This window comes from Helicoverpa zea, chromosome 31, assembly GCF_022581195.2.
Source record: "Helicoverpa zea isolate HzStark_Cry1AcR chromosome 31, ilHelZeax1.1, whole genome shotgun sequence".
NCBI classification, from domain to species: Eukaryota; Metazoa; Arthropoda; class Insecta; order Lepidoptera; family Noctuidae; genus Helicoverpa; species Helicoverpa zea.
In genome coordinates, this window is record NC_061482.1 from 8,770,150 (window position 1) to 8,787,425 (window position 17,276).

General features: G+C 37.3%; 1 protein-coding gene across 1 annotated transcript in view; it reads right to left on the bottom strand.

Annotated features, from left to right (window-relative positions):
- Nucleotides 1–17,276, bottom strand: part of LOC124645288 (glutamate receptor 1-like) — a 59,022-nt gene that overhangs the window by 27,823 nt on the left and 13,923 nt on the right. The window contains exon 3 of the mRNA XM_047185089.1: nucleotides 16,661–16,790. Within this exon, the coding sequence (XP_047041045.1) occupies nucleotides 16,661–16,790 (130 nt within the window). The remainder of the gene's footprint in view (nucleotides 1–16,660; nucleotides 16,791–17,276) is intronic.

Here is a 17,276-nt window from a genome sequence, read left to right on the forward strand (position 1 = left end):
GAACGCTTTTCCACCTAACTATCAAAGACCAGGGTTTTCAGGCGGGTTCACCCGCAACCCGTGGAAACTACATACAGCCCGTACCGGGAAGAGAGTGGCTTTCCAACAGTGAAAGAATTTTAAAAATCAGTCTCGTTGTTTTTGAGTTTATCCATTACAAACAAACAAACAATTTTTTTTCTCTCTTTATAATATTAGTATAGAAAACCTTTTGTATAAAATAAATGGTTAGAACTATATAAACCCCGGTATGGCTACTTACATACTCGTTTGCGACTCGTCGCCCCCATTGCGGTTCCAATTTTATTTCATAGGATCTTTTTGTCTTTTTGTTCTATTTCAACCCTATATTCCAATAACCTTGCTTATAGGTTACAAATTGGATTAGGAAGACGCGGTCTGCTGTTTCACCGAAATTGATTTTACGGATGGCATTTTATCGTGGCGAAACTAAAATAAAGTGTTTGTTGTTAGCTGTTACAGCAACATAGCTACATGGGAATATATATTTTTTAAATATATAGATTACTAGCTTCCGCCGCTTTGCCCGCATGGTGCACTGATAAAAAGTATTCTATATCATTCTAGTACCACCAAGAATATGGTGTACAAAGTTTCATGATGATCGGTATTCATGGTAGTTTTTGCGTGAAAGCATAGCAAACAAACTTTCGCATTTATAATATTAGTAGGATTATAGTAGATATAAGCTTAAATAAATCTACACACATCAAAAGTGTCTAGGGATCAACATATATTTTTGCAATAACTTTTCTCCTGATTGATATTAATTAAAATTTTCTTTAAGGATTCATCAAATAAAGTGTTTTCGTTTGTCACAGTAACGATAAACCAAGTCACCTTTGCACTAATAAAGAAATTTGCCATTTTCCTAATAAAGGGATTTTTGACATTTGAAACACTAACACAAAAGTTCGAAAAAAAAGACTGAAATAACAGTTTTCTTTAAAAGTTTATTGGGTAACTTAAACAATTAATAATCCGTGTTTCTACCGCGAACACTAACAACACAAGAACATCGGTTTGGCATACTCAAAATGAGTTCATCCAAATCACGATGTGGAATGGCCGCCCATGTTCGTTGCAACAACAAAAAAAGGTCTTCTTGCGACTGGATACCCTCCATATTCGGCAGAGCTCTTCTCTGTAGCATATCCCATGCATGCTCAATCGGGTTCAAGTCTGGCGACTGAGCAGGCCAGGGCAGGACATTGATGTTAGCTGCCGCGAGAGTCTGTCTTACAACTCTTGCGGTGTGCGGTCGTGCATTATCATGCATTAACTGAAATAAGGGACCGATTTGCACTTGTAGAGGAACGATGACGTCTGATACAATCGTCTCAGCATAAATTTGAGCGTTGAGGTTGCTTCTGATCCAAATCAACTCAGTTCTTCCGCCGATCCAAATACCCGCCCATACCATGATGGTTCCACCACTATAAGGATGGACTTCCTGGCAGGATTTTAATCGCTGTTGGCGTCCAGGGGTTCTCCAGTGTCGTATACGTCTTGTATCCGGTCTCATACCAAAACGAGACTCATCAGAAAAGCACACGAAACGCCATTGTTCTTCTGCCCAATTTCTGTGTTCAAGAGCCCATTGATATCGAATCCTACGATTGTGCATTGCTATAGGTGGTACCCGTAGCGGTCTTCGGGAATGAAGGTTCACTTCATGCAAGCGGTTTCTGACTGTTTGGTCGCTAATTAAGTTCCCTGAAGAGTGATGAAGCCTCACGGCTAACATCATGGCGGTTATTGTTGGAGCTCTTCGAGTTAAGATTTGAATGTATCGGTCTTGTCTCCGTGTGGTGCAGCGATACCGTCCTCCATGGCGCTCAGCTACGGTACCAGTGCTTCGGTAACGTGTCCAAAGTCGACTGATAACACTCTGACTTGTATTCAGAGCTAAAGCCACAGTACGTTGCCGGGAACCAGCTTCTATCATTCCCACGGCTCTGAGCATTTCTTCCCTGCTTAAATGACGTCGCCGCTCCATAATAACGTTGGTTTTAATCAGTAGTAGGGAAACAGTAGCACTAATAATGTCTTCAATGCGTTGTATGTGTTTATAGGGAAAATATTGACAGCTGATTTTCATCTTTTACTCGAATTTGATTCACAGTTCCTGATTCAAATTATGAAATGCACCAAAAAGGATCCATATAAATTTATAAAATCATAAATTTATTACAAAGCCACATCTCAATCTCAAGAAATCCGCATAAAAATGCTTGATCCCTAGACACTTTTGATGTGTGTATTTAAAAACGTGTCTCTCTATGTCTAGTTTAAACTCACTGTCGACATTTCATAACCTTTCCTACTCAGGCGACGCGACGGTGGAGCGCGGTTGATGAGCAATATGGGTGTTCTATTTCACCTGCCTGAATACATTAACAACCCCATTAATTAGCAATATAACGCTAGCGGCACGTAAGTATAGTTTGTCAAATTCATTAGTGACATTCCCACGGCCAGCAGGAAGCGCTAGACCCAAGCCGGGGTGTGCACACGTATGCGCGGACTTGCGTCATCTGACCAGGACTGTCAGTGGTGGATTGGTGGTTAATTTTATGCTCAATCCATAAAATGCGAGCATTATTTCCAATCCCTTTCAAGTTCTTTATTGAAAATCTCGCCGTACATGTAAAGAAACGTGCTCTAAACAAGAGGCCTAAGGCCGCAAATTTTTTACAGACTTTTTTACGCCGGCGCGGCGTCGCGTGCATCCGGGCGCTATTTTGACACACGCGCACGCGCGATTACTGAACATATAGATTTACATATACATATACATATAGATATTTCTCACCCCAAGCTGAATATACGTTTTTCTAGTTTTTAGTACAGTTCCTTAACGCCTACTTGGACCTCCTGCGCGCATGTACGCTTTACCAAAAACTATAACCATCGGCAAGGATATTGAGCCCTGACCTTCACCTGCGCAGAAGTGATTTATTGGTTTATTGCCTAAAGTTTCCAGTGCGCAAAGCGATCCCCACTCTTCCGCCGAGAGCTCATTATCCGTGCCGATAACTTTACAAGGTTTCACGTTGAACGCGATACTGTACTTTATAATCGACGCCATCGTCGCCGCCGCCGGCGCCGCGACGTTCCGAATTTGCGGCCCAAGAGTTACAATCGATCAGTTTCACAAAAAACTTTTTACAAAAAAATAAAACCGACTCCCAAAAACACTGAAAAGCAAAAAAAAACTATTCTTAGGTGCATCGGCCTAGAAGTCGGTGTCTAATGGATGTAACTAAGTTTATAACGCCACCGACTTCTAGGCCGATGCACCTAAGAATAGTTTTTTTTTGCTTTTCAGTGTTTTTGGGAGTCGGTTTTATTTTTTTGTAAAAAGTTTTTTATTTTTAGCTTTTCAGTGACAAGCATAGTTGTCACTATCCGCATGTCATATCCGCAGTGGAAAGTTCTCATCAATACGAACAATATAAGCCCAAGCACGAGGTAGTTTACATATTCAATTGTCGAGTTCCCTCGACCTTCGCTGGTCTCCATCATCAGGTCAGCTTCAAACCTTCACTGTTGCAAAGGTCTCGTCAATACGAACAAAATAAGCCCAAACACGAGGTAGTTTTTTACACATTCATTGTTCAAGTTCCCTCGACCTTCTCTGGTCTTCATCATCAGGTCAGCTCCAAGCCTTCACCATTGCATAGTGTTATCAGACATGCGCCTTAGTGTCAAGTTTTTACCCTACGTATGCCTACGATTTTCGAAAGTTGCCCTCGATTTCTCAGGGTTTCCATCATCAGATCCTGACCTGGTGACTATGGGACCACCTGGAAGGTAAACCCTATCAAACAAAAAAAAAATTTGCAAATCGGTCGAAGCGTCTCTGAGTAATCGGTGAACATACATAAAAAATAAAAAAAAAAAAAAAAAAAAAAAAAGATCCCGACGAATTGAGAACCTCCACCTTTTTGGGAAGTCGGTTAAAAATGGCTTGCAATTTTACTCTACAGAGTCCACACCACATACAATTTTTATTTAACCAGAATATAATATTTGCTGCTATTTGGATAACTTTTTATTTTCAATTCACCTGTATACATATTCATACCCGACCAAACTAAAAAAACTATCCAGTTGGGAAATTTCCGAACACTTTTGTAAATCAAACAACGATACACAAAAAAGGTGAGCAACTATTATTTGTTTCACTGCTTTGTTTATTTTCTATTTCGTTGTATTTTATATAACAATATGATATTGACAATAATTATAGATACGTGAAATCAGTAGGTACAACAAACTGTAAATATATGCAAACTCAATCATTGTATGAGTTTCACTTGAATTTGTAGAAGCAGCTGACATGATTAACTGGCAGGCAGAAAAACAGCAACGCAACCATACCATAAAGACATCAGATGCTTCACTCGAATTAACGTTCACTCCAACGAATGCTTCACTTTTCTTTCACTCCAAGTGCAATCGACTAGGCTCGAATGCAAAAAAATAACTAGTCCCCAGTCAAGTTAACTGAGGACATACCTTTACCATCGATCATAAAAATACATAATATGGACCTATCGTACAAAACTATCCAAGTCAAACCTTAATTGAGGATTCGAGTTGAACGTCGAGGATTTTCTTCACGTAACACGGCACCCATGTTTCTCAAGCTCATGTCTCATGTTTTGACGGGATTATTTTCGCTAACAGAAGCGCAATACTGTTATTGGACGTACATCACCAATTCGAAACTTCTATAACGTGTTGATTGATGTCAATTCAATTTCACGCTGAATGCAGTGGTGACATTTTTAGGTTAGGCATGAAATGTCATAGTTTTGCGATATATAATTTTTTTAGGCATTCGTTTGCACACGTTTGTGATTTTTGTAGCTACGTTTGTTTAGTCTTTCGTGTTTGTATTGCTAACTCAATAATGCACGGCAATTGTACAACCATCAGTTATAGCAAAAAAATATTGCTTGTAATTTTCGTCATGTAAGGCTTTATTGGGGTTCCAGAAGATTAAAAATATATACTTAGGAATTAAATCAATAAACAAATAGAAAAAGATATACTAAATATATATAAATATACTAATAACATAGATTAAGCTATAAGAACTAACACTAATAGATCTAATGTTTTGAGAAGAAGTGTAAACCTTTAATTATCTACTGGAAATAAAAGGCTTTTTTATTTTTATTTTTATAAGGCTTTATTGAGCTTATTCGACTTATTTGAAAACAATAGACTTATTAACCTCATTTCATTGACTTTCATAGTACGGCAAAGGCGGTAATTAAGCAGTTATTCTGAAAAGGTAACCTTTTAAATTACGCTTTACAACTGAATTACACCGAAGAACGTTGAAGTTAATAGATATAAAAATATGAAATTAATTCTTTTTGAAGTAAATATATCAAGAGGTGATATTTTGTTTGGCATAATGGAGTTTTTTTCAGTTTTTAATACATCACCGTACTTTTAACTTTTCTTGATTTTAGGTGAGATAAGTGAAAAAAATACCTTTATGCACTATTTCATGTTTTAGAAGATCAAGGACCAACTGGAGAGAGATCGGGCGCAGGACCGACATTTGCGTGATCTATGATGTCAGAGTGTATCAATCACAGGCTTCCCGATGCGCTATGATAGTTTATTATGTACTATAATATTTACATAGGTATATAACATACATTACAGATACAGATACTCATAATCTTGTGGGTAGCATTATCAATCAATAATACCTCTATTTAGGTAATATTTAAGTGCAGCCGAATAGGAACTCCAGCGGGCTACGGAAACATTATTTCAGAAAACGAATACTGTAAATGCTATATAGGTAATTAAATACATCTCAGAATTATAAAACAAAGGAACTTGTACAATCTCCGTACAATAATAATTAATAAAACGCTAAATGAGATCGACAACGAAGCGAGAAGTAATAAGAATTCCGTTATAATTTAATCAACTAAGTTCATGATTCACTTAATAAAGACATCAAAAGGCAAAGGAACGACTCGTGGGGTGGCGCACTTTCCCAGTTTGTGTGACAGAGAGCCCGCTTAAAAGTCATCGCAGCAACTTGGAGAAGTTCCAATTAAATATTAACTTACTCTATTATGTGCCCTCATCCACTACAAGTATCTTTACTACAAACATTTGGTTGCAGCGCTTGAAACAAATGGGGGCTATTGTATTTATTGTGCACTTGGAAGGAAATTAATTTCCTTCAAATAATTATTTTCAGTAATTAATTTAATTCATTGTGTCTGGTTGCAAGTTAAACATGGAACTGGCCACAATCAAATGAACACAGTAGATAATCTACCTATTAAGTATACATTGTAGGTATGCTACGTACGCTCCTTGCCTTACCACGACCTATTTCTTTGACCTATTTGTGAACTACGAAACTAATAAAGTGTTAATTGTCGTCTAATCTAGTAGGAGACGGCGTAGATAGGTTCATTCAAACTTCGAGCTTTACTGACAAGTACCTATGTAATAAGATTGCTGGTAAACTAATTCTTTAAGTCATTGCCTAATAAGAAGACAAGGACGTAAAGCTCTTGTGGTCCACATATTGTAACTTTATATTAAAATTTGTTTTTATATGAAATATATCATTTTCTTAAAATAAATATGTATGTGCCACTTCGTGGATAAGTCAAACAGAGTGGATCGATCGATTATTAGGTTAATCAACCCTTGGCGCAGTTGATCCGCGGATGGGTGACGGGCGGATGAGTTCTTCCGTGTTTCGGAAGGCACGGTAAATTGGTGGCTCCCAGGTGTCACCTGAACATCATTGGCAGTAACTTCTAACGATTTCTGACTACCCGCAAAGACTGGTACGGGTGGTCAACTGGTGATGGGTAGCTGGGTTGAGGAGGTCAGCAGATAGGCATTCGCTCCCTGTAAAACCGAAGATTGGACAGGAACCCGACCCTAACGTAGTATTGCAATAAATATATTAATATTGTTATTACACGTTTGTTCTGTTTTATTACATCGGTAGTGAAAACAATTGTAGATACTTACTTAAATATTTAATAACACACTGTTAAAGATGCAATTCGTGTAGTAAAGTTTCGTTGAATTTCGATGTAATTGGGCGGAGCATTTATTATGTTGTACATCCATTATTTTATATTAATCCTCTCATAAATAGTAAATATATAAATCAACAGCCCTTTCTTAATAGATGTAGTAATTTACTACTTAGATTTAATATTATTTAGAATGAATTCATTTCCATTTAAACAGTAAACACCATTAATATTCATTATTGTTTATGAGTTGAAATTAATAAAACTTCTTTGATAGGCTTTCAACGGAGGCGTACCTACTTTTAAATGCCTTGAGGCTACTGGTTAAAACCTCCATAAACTTAGACTAAATAATGTGCTATCAGATTCATGACTTGTGGAATTAATAACCAATCTGAAAGGCGTGAAAACAATAGCATACTGACTGATAGGGTCTAATGGACCCTGCCATTATATAACTAGGGTTCTCTATCCCAGCGGGGATTGACCGAATGTCATTTCATCCCGGCAACTGTTCAGTAAATTTTATGCTTTCAGAGGCTTTTGGTTACGTTAGAAAGGTCTTATACCTTACTAAATCAGGAAAACCTGCATAACTTAAATCAATTTCGATATTACAAATTTTATATTATTTACCAGCTATGTTTCGTCAAAAAGAATTACTAGGAGCACTCGGATAAAAATAGTCAATTACTGTCTTCAGGGTACTATCTTTTTTATTTCTAACTTCTTAGCTATATTGCCTCGAAACAAACAAAGGAGATAAGTCACATTTGTTTCATAATAGTCTTTTCACGGAATCCGATGCAAAAAAAACACAATTAAAAAAATACCCTAAAATAATTTTGAGGATTACAAGCCTATATTTTATACAGTTTGTATTTATCGCAACAACTAACTTTAAAAACGGGGTGAGCTAAATAAAAAAAAAATAACATGATTCCACAAAAGTACAGATATGAATGAATTCATTTAAAATACAAATTTTGTATTTTGCATAATAAAGGTGCGATGTTTGTTAATTTTACCGAGCTTCATGTGACTGCTAGCTTCATCTGAGTACAAGCCAGTCATAATCAGGAGGCGGCCCGTAAAGTGAGTTAAGTAGACGAACATTTCGCTTGCTTAAATAAATATTTAGGGGCACGTTTGGGGCTCAGGTGTAGGTTTGTTTTCTTCGGAACAATTTACGACAGTGCATAAACGTCAATTTGTCTTTTACTTGTTATAAATCCACATCTGAACACGACGTTTCTTGTGCTTTTAGCCTACTTAACTATATTACTTAATTAGCAAATAGCAATAAGGATCAGAATTTCAAAAGAATGTTCGTGGCATCCAAGGCTTGTGGACTATGGTTCAAATAAATTGAACATACGAATATCTCATCGCCAGATGAGTTCACTTGATATCGACATGTAGATATGGGTTTTCGATATTTTGAACATTAAACTTTTAATGTTTGCTTAGGAACTTTCATATGCTATGTCGACTACGTCGTGATCATAAAAAACTCGGAAATAATGTACCTAGCATGTTTTAAATCTGCAAGAAATAACCGAGTTATTAGTATATAATACGAGTTATTGTGCCTAATGAAATAAATTATGTTAGTTTATCCCAATAGCTTGGTTTCTTTGGCAAACCCTTCAGGTTATGGGCCCAGGTAGGTCTGGGTGAAAAACTCAAAATATTAATGCACAATGCAGTTATTTTGAAAAACAATAAAATTGTCAAAACGGAGAAAACTGACATTTTGAAGATTATTCGAAGCTTGGAAAAGTTGAAAAAACTTCGCCATGGCTACCATAAAAATTGATCGTCTCACTGGCGATAATTACGATACATGGAAGATTCACATGCTTGCCATACTCATCAAAAATGATTTATGGGACTTTGTTTCGGGATCGTCGGCCAAGCCGCCGATAAGTGGTCCTAAACATGCTGAATGGTTGAAATTGGACAAAAAAGCAGAAGCCGACATATTGTTAGCGGTAAGTCTAAGCGAATTGGCCGCATTGGATGGTCTAAAAAGTTCCAAAGCTATATGGGATAAACTCAAGTCGATGTATCAATCGAGTGGTCCGGCTAGAAAAACATCGCTATTGAAGAAACTGGTATTGACCCGTATGAACAACCCACACTCATACTCATAGAAATAGTGTTGGACCGAGTGTAGATTGTCATCTTTGCGGGTGTCGTGGACACCTCGCAAAAGACTGCAGAAACAAAACCAAAAAATAATTCTATTTGGTGCATTGATAGTGGATGCACGGCTCATATGTGTAATGAGAGAAAATTTATACCAGCTTTTACAGGAGTAAATTCAGAGCTTAACTAAGCAAATAGTGAAAGAACTCAAATCACAGGTACCGGAAAGGTTAAGATCTCCGTGGATACTGGCAGTGAAGAACGCAAACTAGAACGTATTTTATGTCCCCGATTTAAGAACAAAATGTCAGTTGCCATAATGACGGAACATGGTTTTGAAGTTCGGTTTCGAAAAAATGACGCAATCGTCATTGACGAAAATAACAAAATTCATGTTCGTGCAGATAGAATAGGAAATCTCTATCATGTTAGGATGAGTGAGAATTTTGTTAGTAATATTGAAGCCGCGAATAATGCAAAGGACATGTGGCATCAAAGGCTCGGGCATCTAAATGTACGAGACATAAAAAGTATGGGAACGTGGGTTTTTTTAAAGAAAGAAAAACAAAAGAAGGAGAATAAAAGACGGGACTAACGGCCAGTTTCTTCATCAAAAGTTAAAGTTAAAGTAATGTCTAAAGTAAAAGTAACGGTCAAATTCGTTTTTTCAAGGCTAAAGTGACAGCAAAACTAATTGAAAAATTGAATTTAACCGTTACTTTTACTTTAGACATTACTTTAGCCATAACTTTAACTTTAACTTTTGATGAAGAAACTGGCCGTTAGCTGGTTTAGGTTTGGTTAGCGGGGTTCGCATTTTTGGTTAGCAATATTAATAGTGATAATTTTGTAATTGATTTTGATAATACGGATTTGTGACGCTACAAATAAACACTAAATATAAACTGTAAAAGTAAACTGGTATTTCTTCTACGAGAATACTACTACTAGTGATACTTCTACCACTGCAACCTGAAGGAGATTCTGACACAATGAAATAGTACATGGAATATTATTTAAGAATAGCAAAAAGTTATGGACCTTCTTCTAACCAAGAGTTTAGGGAACCTAGAGCCCGTAGATAAATGTAGAACTTCTTTCTCCGGAATGCGGAAGAGGGTCTTTACCCAAAGAGTTCTTAAACTACCTTAGAACAGGGAAAGCCTCTCATAGCTTCTCCAACGATCCTATACAGTATGCGCTCAAGAAAACAAAGGATTAGGTACTTCAGGACATCGAGTCTGTAAAGATACTCAAAGCTGGTACTACTATATGGGAGAAGAAAGTAAATGGCGAGTGGGTTCCAACTGATTTTGAAGCGGTAGAGGGCAACAGGAAATTCTTTGGTGTTTAATGTGTATGTTTTTCCATTCATTATAATAAATGTTTTTTCACATTCACTTAATACATCGTATGTTTTTGCATGTTTTTATATTGTACGAATAAGACTAGCTTCTCTCTTACGAGCAGCGTCCTAAGCACATAAGATGACCAAAAAAAAACTGCGATTTACCTTGAAAAAGTTAAAGGTTTTGTTTACCTTTAAGAGGCAATCTAAGATCCCGTCTTACACACGACGGAGAAGAGAAATTCTTTATATTTTTCGACAAACCCCCGAACGGAGGGCGGGTACCTTGTTGTGATTGATTTTACGCAATATTCGCCGGCCACGTCGCGATCTTTAGGTACTCGCAAAGTAAACTCAATTCAGTAAAAAGGCGAGCAAAAAGCCCGGGCCCCTGTGGCCTTCACTACTCTGTTAAAATGACATAAGAGTAGAGCAAATCTATGTTTTGATACTTAAAAGAGTGGAAAGAGTGAACTGAAGACCCTAGTCTTCTAATGAGGTATCAGAAGGAAAGATGTTACTGAAGTGGTCTGTGGGAAACATGATCGGAGAGTCAAGGATTACTACAAAGTTGATTGGAGCACCATGCAGTTCCAGTTTGGTAAAATACCTCTAGAGTTAGACACGATTTCATATTAACAGAAAAGCCAATTGCAGAACTACCTGGGAATTAACTTAAAGAGGCAATGAGAAAATATGGGACGGATATGTATTTAATTTCTTACTGTCAATGGGAAAGTTCAGAATCAGCAATTACGGTAAGCAATGGGCGTATTAAGTTCATCAAGTTATTTAAGTCCGCATAACGTTTATTTCACTTTAAACCAAAATCTAAAGTCAAGCACAGATAGTCCCTGTGAAAGCCGAAGTTATGAACTTAACTTCAAATAACGACCTTGAAGTTTAAAACAAATTTAGTACTGTATAAATCATATTAAATTTCGGTAAGCGATTTTAAAGGTACAAAGATAACTACTATCAATTTTGATTAATCTGTAGAAATTTTCTTTGTTACACCGATTAAAGGTTAACGAGGAAAGCAATCCGGTGCAATGAGAAAGAAATACTCAGTAATATCATTAGGTGCAGCTCTCATAGAGCAGTTCCGCAATCCTACGAGAGAACGTAAAACTTTACGGTCAACCCGACAAACGCGCTGTGATAATCGAATGAAATTTCGTTGTATGTGCGGTACCTCCGCACATACCACCTCGAACAAGAAACCGCGATAAAATGCTGCGACAAATATTTTCAAATGACCCACGCAGGTTGATGGTAGTTGCGGGATTTCCTTTGCAAGGTGTTAGTTTTTGGTTAGTTACACAATTTTTACCGAGAGCCACAGAGCACTTAGGGAAATATCAATTTCTCCCTCGTTTAGGCCATCAGATGTCTGAGTAGCGGTTTCGTCACGGTGTACAAATGTTATTTGAAGAACATTATATACGACCCTTTTCCACTTTAAACTTGCTACACCTTCGTCAACCGGATACTATAATGGCTATATAATCTGTAACGTTATGTGCAATTTTGCGGCGAAATGCTGTTATAGTAGCGCAGTTTCATTGTTGATAAAATGAAAATTCTTCAAGAGGAAAAGGTATCTTCTACATGTAACCTACAAAAGTTGATCGTTCCATGATACACGTTTAGCTGTTACCTAACTCTTTGCTTATAAATCCAGGAAAGTTTCATAACTTGAGGGCAGGGCGGTCCCGAATGAGGTGATAGGATCCTGTTTATTACTGTTATTTATTGCCTCATACAAAGGCTCAGGGAATACTGAATTCTCTTTTAACTACCTTTTACATAGAAAATATTTCAAGGAGTTACTTAGAGCTTTCTGTTATGTTTAGGTTAACTCGAAACCACTTAAAAGTTTTAAGGTTCGAGCAGACCGGATGCGTATGCGTAACCACGCGCGTAGTCACGCGCGTAGTTACGGCGTAACCATGAGTTGTAATGTATGGAAATGTATGAGACAGGCCACACCGCTTGCGTAACGTAGACACGCGCGTCGTTACGCAAGCGGTGTGGCCTGTCTCATACATTTCCATACATTACAACTCATGGTTACGCCGTAACTACGCGCGTGACTACGCGCGTGGTTACGCATACGCATCCGGTCTGCTCGAGCCTTTAAGCTGAACTGCAACTAGTAAGAGGATCAACTTATTTACTTAGATTTCCACGAAAGTAAAGCTGTTTGTGCAACTCTTACATAATCAAGCTGCAACAAATAGCTGCACATACGCCGCATTCGGTGTGCAATTTAATTCTTCTATTTCCATCCAATCACGCACCTAACGAGTACCAGTAAAGCAATTTTGTTCGGTGAATACAGATCACATTTGGAATAATAGGGACCCAACCTGGAACCATTCCAATCTCTCCGATGTGATCTGTAGTTTAGCGTTATTTAAGGTCACATTATTGAACTATGTGAAACTTAACTTGTGGGTAGCCTTTTGATAGGATCTACTACGACAAAGCATTGATACCAATGTTTCGTCATCAAAAAACAAACATTATGGATAAAACAGATATATGGACAGCTACAGCCTTGTGAGCATATGTATTAATTTCAATTATATATTCTTTTTTTTTTTTAATCTTATTTAGTTAAAGAGACTAAATCTCCATTAGGTATTTAAATAACTCAATAGCAAAGATTGGCATATTTCCATCGATGATAGGGACCCCATTAGAAAGACTGCAGCGACTATTAGCCCCGACCAACGTTTTCCCGCAATCTCTTTCGTGTCGACATTTTATTATCGGTGGAGTCAGCTCTGTTGTAATCCTCGGCGAGCGGTACAATTTACGATTTATAAAACCGCTATTCCCTGTTGTAAAGCAAAACGATAAAGACAATAGTAAGGCTCGACCTGGCGATGTTCACCTCGTGCTCCACCCTCTTATCTTAATATTCACTGATATTAAAAAGTTAATCCGAAAAACAACACGGATCCAGTAACTTTTTGCTTTAGCTTACGCGGTGTCCTGCGTGAGCGACGAACGCGACGCGACGCGACGCAACACGACGCGACGTAATGCGACGCGATGCTATACGCGACAGATGTCCTACGTGATTTTGGTCATTACTTCTCAAATCATGGAGAAGTTGTGTTACAATTTTGCTTGAAAGTTCATATTTAAAGTACAGACAGCAACAATCTTCCAACTTGTTTGTACTAATAAACGATTTCTTTAATATTTATGTTTTTTTTGTCCCACAACAATCAACGCTTCTGAATAGTTCGCGGTGTCGCGTCTGGTCGCCCTCAAAACAAGTACGCGTTACGTCGCGTCTCGCCGCAGACTGTCACATAGGCCGCATGTAGGGAATTCCTTTGAGTTGATCGCGTTCGTCGCGTTCGCAGCGTCGCGTCGCGTCGCGTTCGTCGCTCACGCAGGACACCGCGTTACAGTCTGCCTCAATAAACTTGCTCTGAAACCATGAGTTGTTTCGATAATGGAATAGATATTGTGATATTTATTTCTTTAAAATCGATCTAATCAAATTAGTCTAGATCTAAACCTGCGAGTAAATATGCGAGGTTTAATAGGATTTAATCTAAAGAATAAATCAATGTTCATATGTTTAAGTAAAATTAGTTTCCTTCGGCGCATTTAACGATTTCGGTGCGCCACAAATTTTGATGTTAATTTAACAAAAATAAATACAAAGAGTGAAGTGGAGACGAGTGTCATACAAAATTCCTAGTCATAATTACTTCGACAACATTTATTACAGATTCCGAGTACCTAAGGTCTTCATAGTTTAACGATAAATGGAAATATCAACTAGCTAAGTTTCACAAGAATTTCGAAACTATTTCTTAATAACTTCATAGCATATGAATAGTTCTAAGTAAACCATCACGGCGTTATTACAAAAAGTAGAACAGTCGTCTCACACATTATGTTTGAGGAAAATTTCGTATGGGAATTTTCTTACACATGTGTCAAACGCCAGATTAACTATTATATAAATAATAAGAATCAGAAAAATATAATTATTTGCGAAGAACTAAGCTTTACTGATTCTGTATGGGACAAGGTATCCGAGCTTCTTTTAGAATCCCTGCTGGTTCTTTCCTATTGCAATTTCCATAAACCAACACTTATGCAAGCTCTGTGTTTTCTCTAAATCATTTTTAGGGTTCCGTACCCATAGGGTAAAACGGAACCCTTTTGTTTTCGCTCTTCTGTCCGTCCGTCCGTCTGTCACCAGGCGTCTGTCTGTCTCATGAACCGTGATAGTTACAGTTAAAATTTTCACAGATGGTGTACTTATTTCTGTTGCCGTTATAACAACAAATACTGAAAACTAGAATACAATACATATTTTGGGGGCTCCCATACAACATAGGTACGTCATTTTTATAAATAATAGTACGGAATCCTTCGTGCGTGAGTCCGACTCGCACTTGGCCGGTTTTTTTATATTTCTCGGTTACATGAAAACTATTGAGGATAAAAAGGACAGGAGGATTTACCATTAATAAAAAGAAAGAGGACTGGCGAGATCTTACCTACCAATAAATACAATACTAATTGTACAACTGGTGATAGAAAGACCGAGCATACCGATGACACTGAAAATATGGTATAAAAAAACAATACTTTATAAAACTTCCATTACTAGGGAATAGTACCTATTCATTATTAATATCACTCTCATTTTGGTGTAGTGCGACAAAAAACGCTGCAGAATTTCAGTTCCCTAATTACAATATAATAATTTTATAACAATCAACAAATTTACCGGTTACTGTACTCTGATTGCACTGGCGGCACGTGAAACTTGGTACCCAGTTTATTATTTAATTATTTACTGATATCGTTTGCGCAAAATAACAATGTTTACATGTATAACACAAATTTCATTAACTTATTACACCTAATATTTGTTTTAAAACACTAAGGTTGAAACCACATTATTTATTTAAACATTTATTATTCTGTTTCTAGTTTATTACCTACACATAAAAGATAATACATTGAAGTGAGACCATACATAGCCAAGAAAAAGATAATGTTAGGTAGATACTGACATTAAGTATAAGGTATAAGAAGTAATATTTAATAATTTAGGTGTTATCTCAATGTATTATAATCTTTCTTTTGTTTTACCTTAGTTTTGGTTGTGATAACCAGCCCCAAAGAAATGTGTACCCCATGTCGACTAAAATATAGTTTCCTACACAATTGAGTGCGGATGACAGCTCATCTATTGACTGTGAGATTCACAATGGCAAGGCTATGGCGGCTCCATTAGTAGTCATTCATACGATACGAAATGATACCGCACTCTTGTTTTAACTTTCTGCGAGTAATGTCTTCATGGCAGACAAGAGGTCTTCTATGTAAGTTTTTTTTTAAAATAGACTATTCCAAAAGCATTATTCGCATACGAAGAAACCAGTCAAGCAATAGTTTTCTGGGACGAAACTGTCAAATTATTTTCTATCGTTACTCGGATCGAACACCTAATTGATGTAGATATGCTAAAGTTATGAAGGTATGTGTGTATTCATAAAACTAACTCTTCATCACTTGCGCTATACAAGGTGTTGATTTGCATTTGTGCCATAGTTCAGGAGGAGGACATAAAATACGTAAATAATCGATTGGAATTACAGTAGACGGGAAATAGCTAATATGCACTCCTTTTTTTGTCATTTTAATGTCGTAGTATTTCAGAAGTAACCCAATTTCATGAATGAAAATTATGAATGATCGTTGCGTATGCTTTGTGTTTGCGTTTGTTTGAGGGCGCAGCACGGTTTTAAGGCCAGTAACACACGCGCCAAGTTTAAAATACGGCTAGATGACATTGAAGAAATTCCGAAAAAAATAAAAAATAAAAAAATACGTAGGTACCAATTTTTTTTGTTGATTTGGGTCGAGAATCAGTAGCATAATTACGTCCTTGAATATGGCACGGATGCAAATCAACAGCTTGTATTTTCAAAGCTAAAGCCGTAATGTTTTCAGTTATTGTCAGATTGTAGGGTCTTGCTAGGTAAACAAAATTATTCACATTAAAAAAAATGTATGACACGAAATGCATTTGAAAGACACTTACCATCGTGCGAGTCGTACATGTAAATGATTTCCTTCCAGCCATAGTATAGGATTGTGTCCACAATTGCTTTATGGTAATCGGGTCGCATACTGACGGCGTGGTCGATAAGTCCGGACGATGGCGGGATAACCTGTCAAACAGAATAATGTAAGTATTTATTGGTAAAAGCAACAGTCACAGAAGCCTCATTTTGAGAACTTACATATTCTTTCTACGAACTCTTTCCGACTCACGCACATCAGAATATTACAAGATTTAAAAAAAATGTTTATTTGAACACAATTTTAGGAAAACTATCATCTAAGTAACCTAATAATGATGATTAAATAAAACCAAGTAAGTATTGTTCGTTGAAAGTACTCTCACAAAGTTTATTCTCATATACCTAAGGTGATCTTCACACTGCCCCGCATCACGCTGCATCCTGCGTGTCGACGCACCTACGCGCGTTCCTGCGGGAGTGCAGATCTGCATCGTCGTGCGGGTTTTTTGCGCACTCACGCGCGTAGGTGCGTTTTGTAAATTCACGCACGGCGGCTCTCATCGAGTTCCATTTTCAAATATACACGTCACGCCCATTCAAAATCACGCGCGGCATTGCGGGATTCAGTGTGCC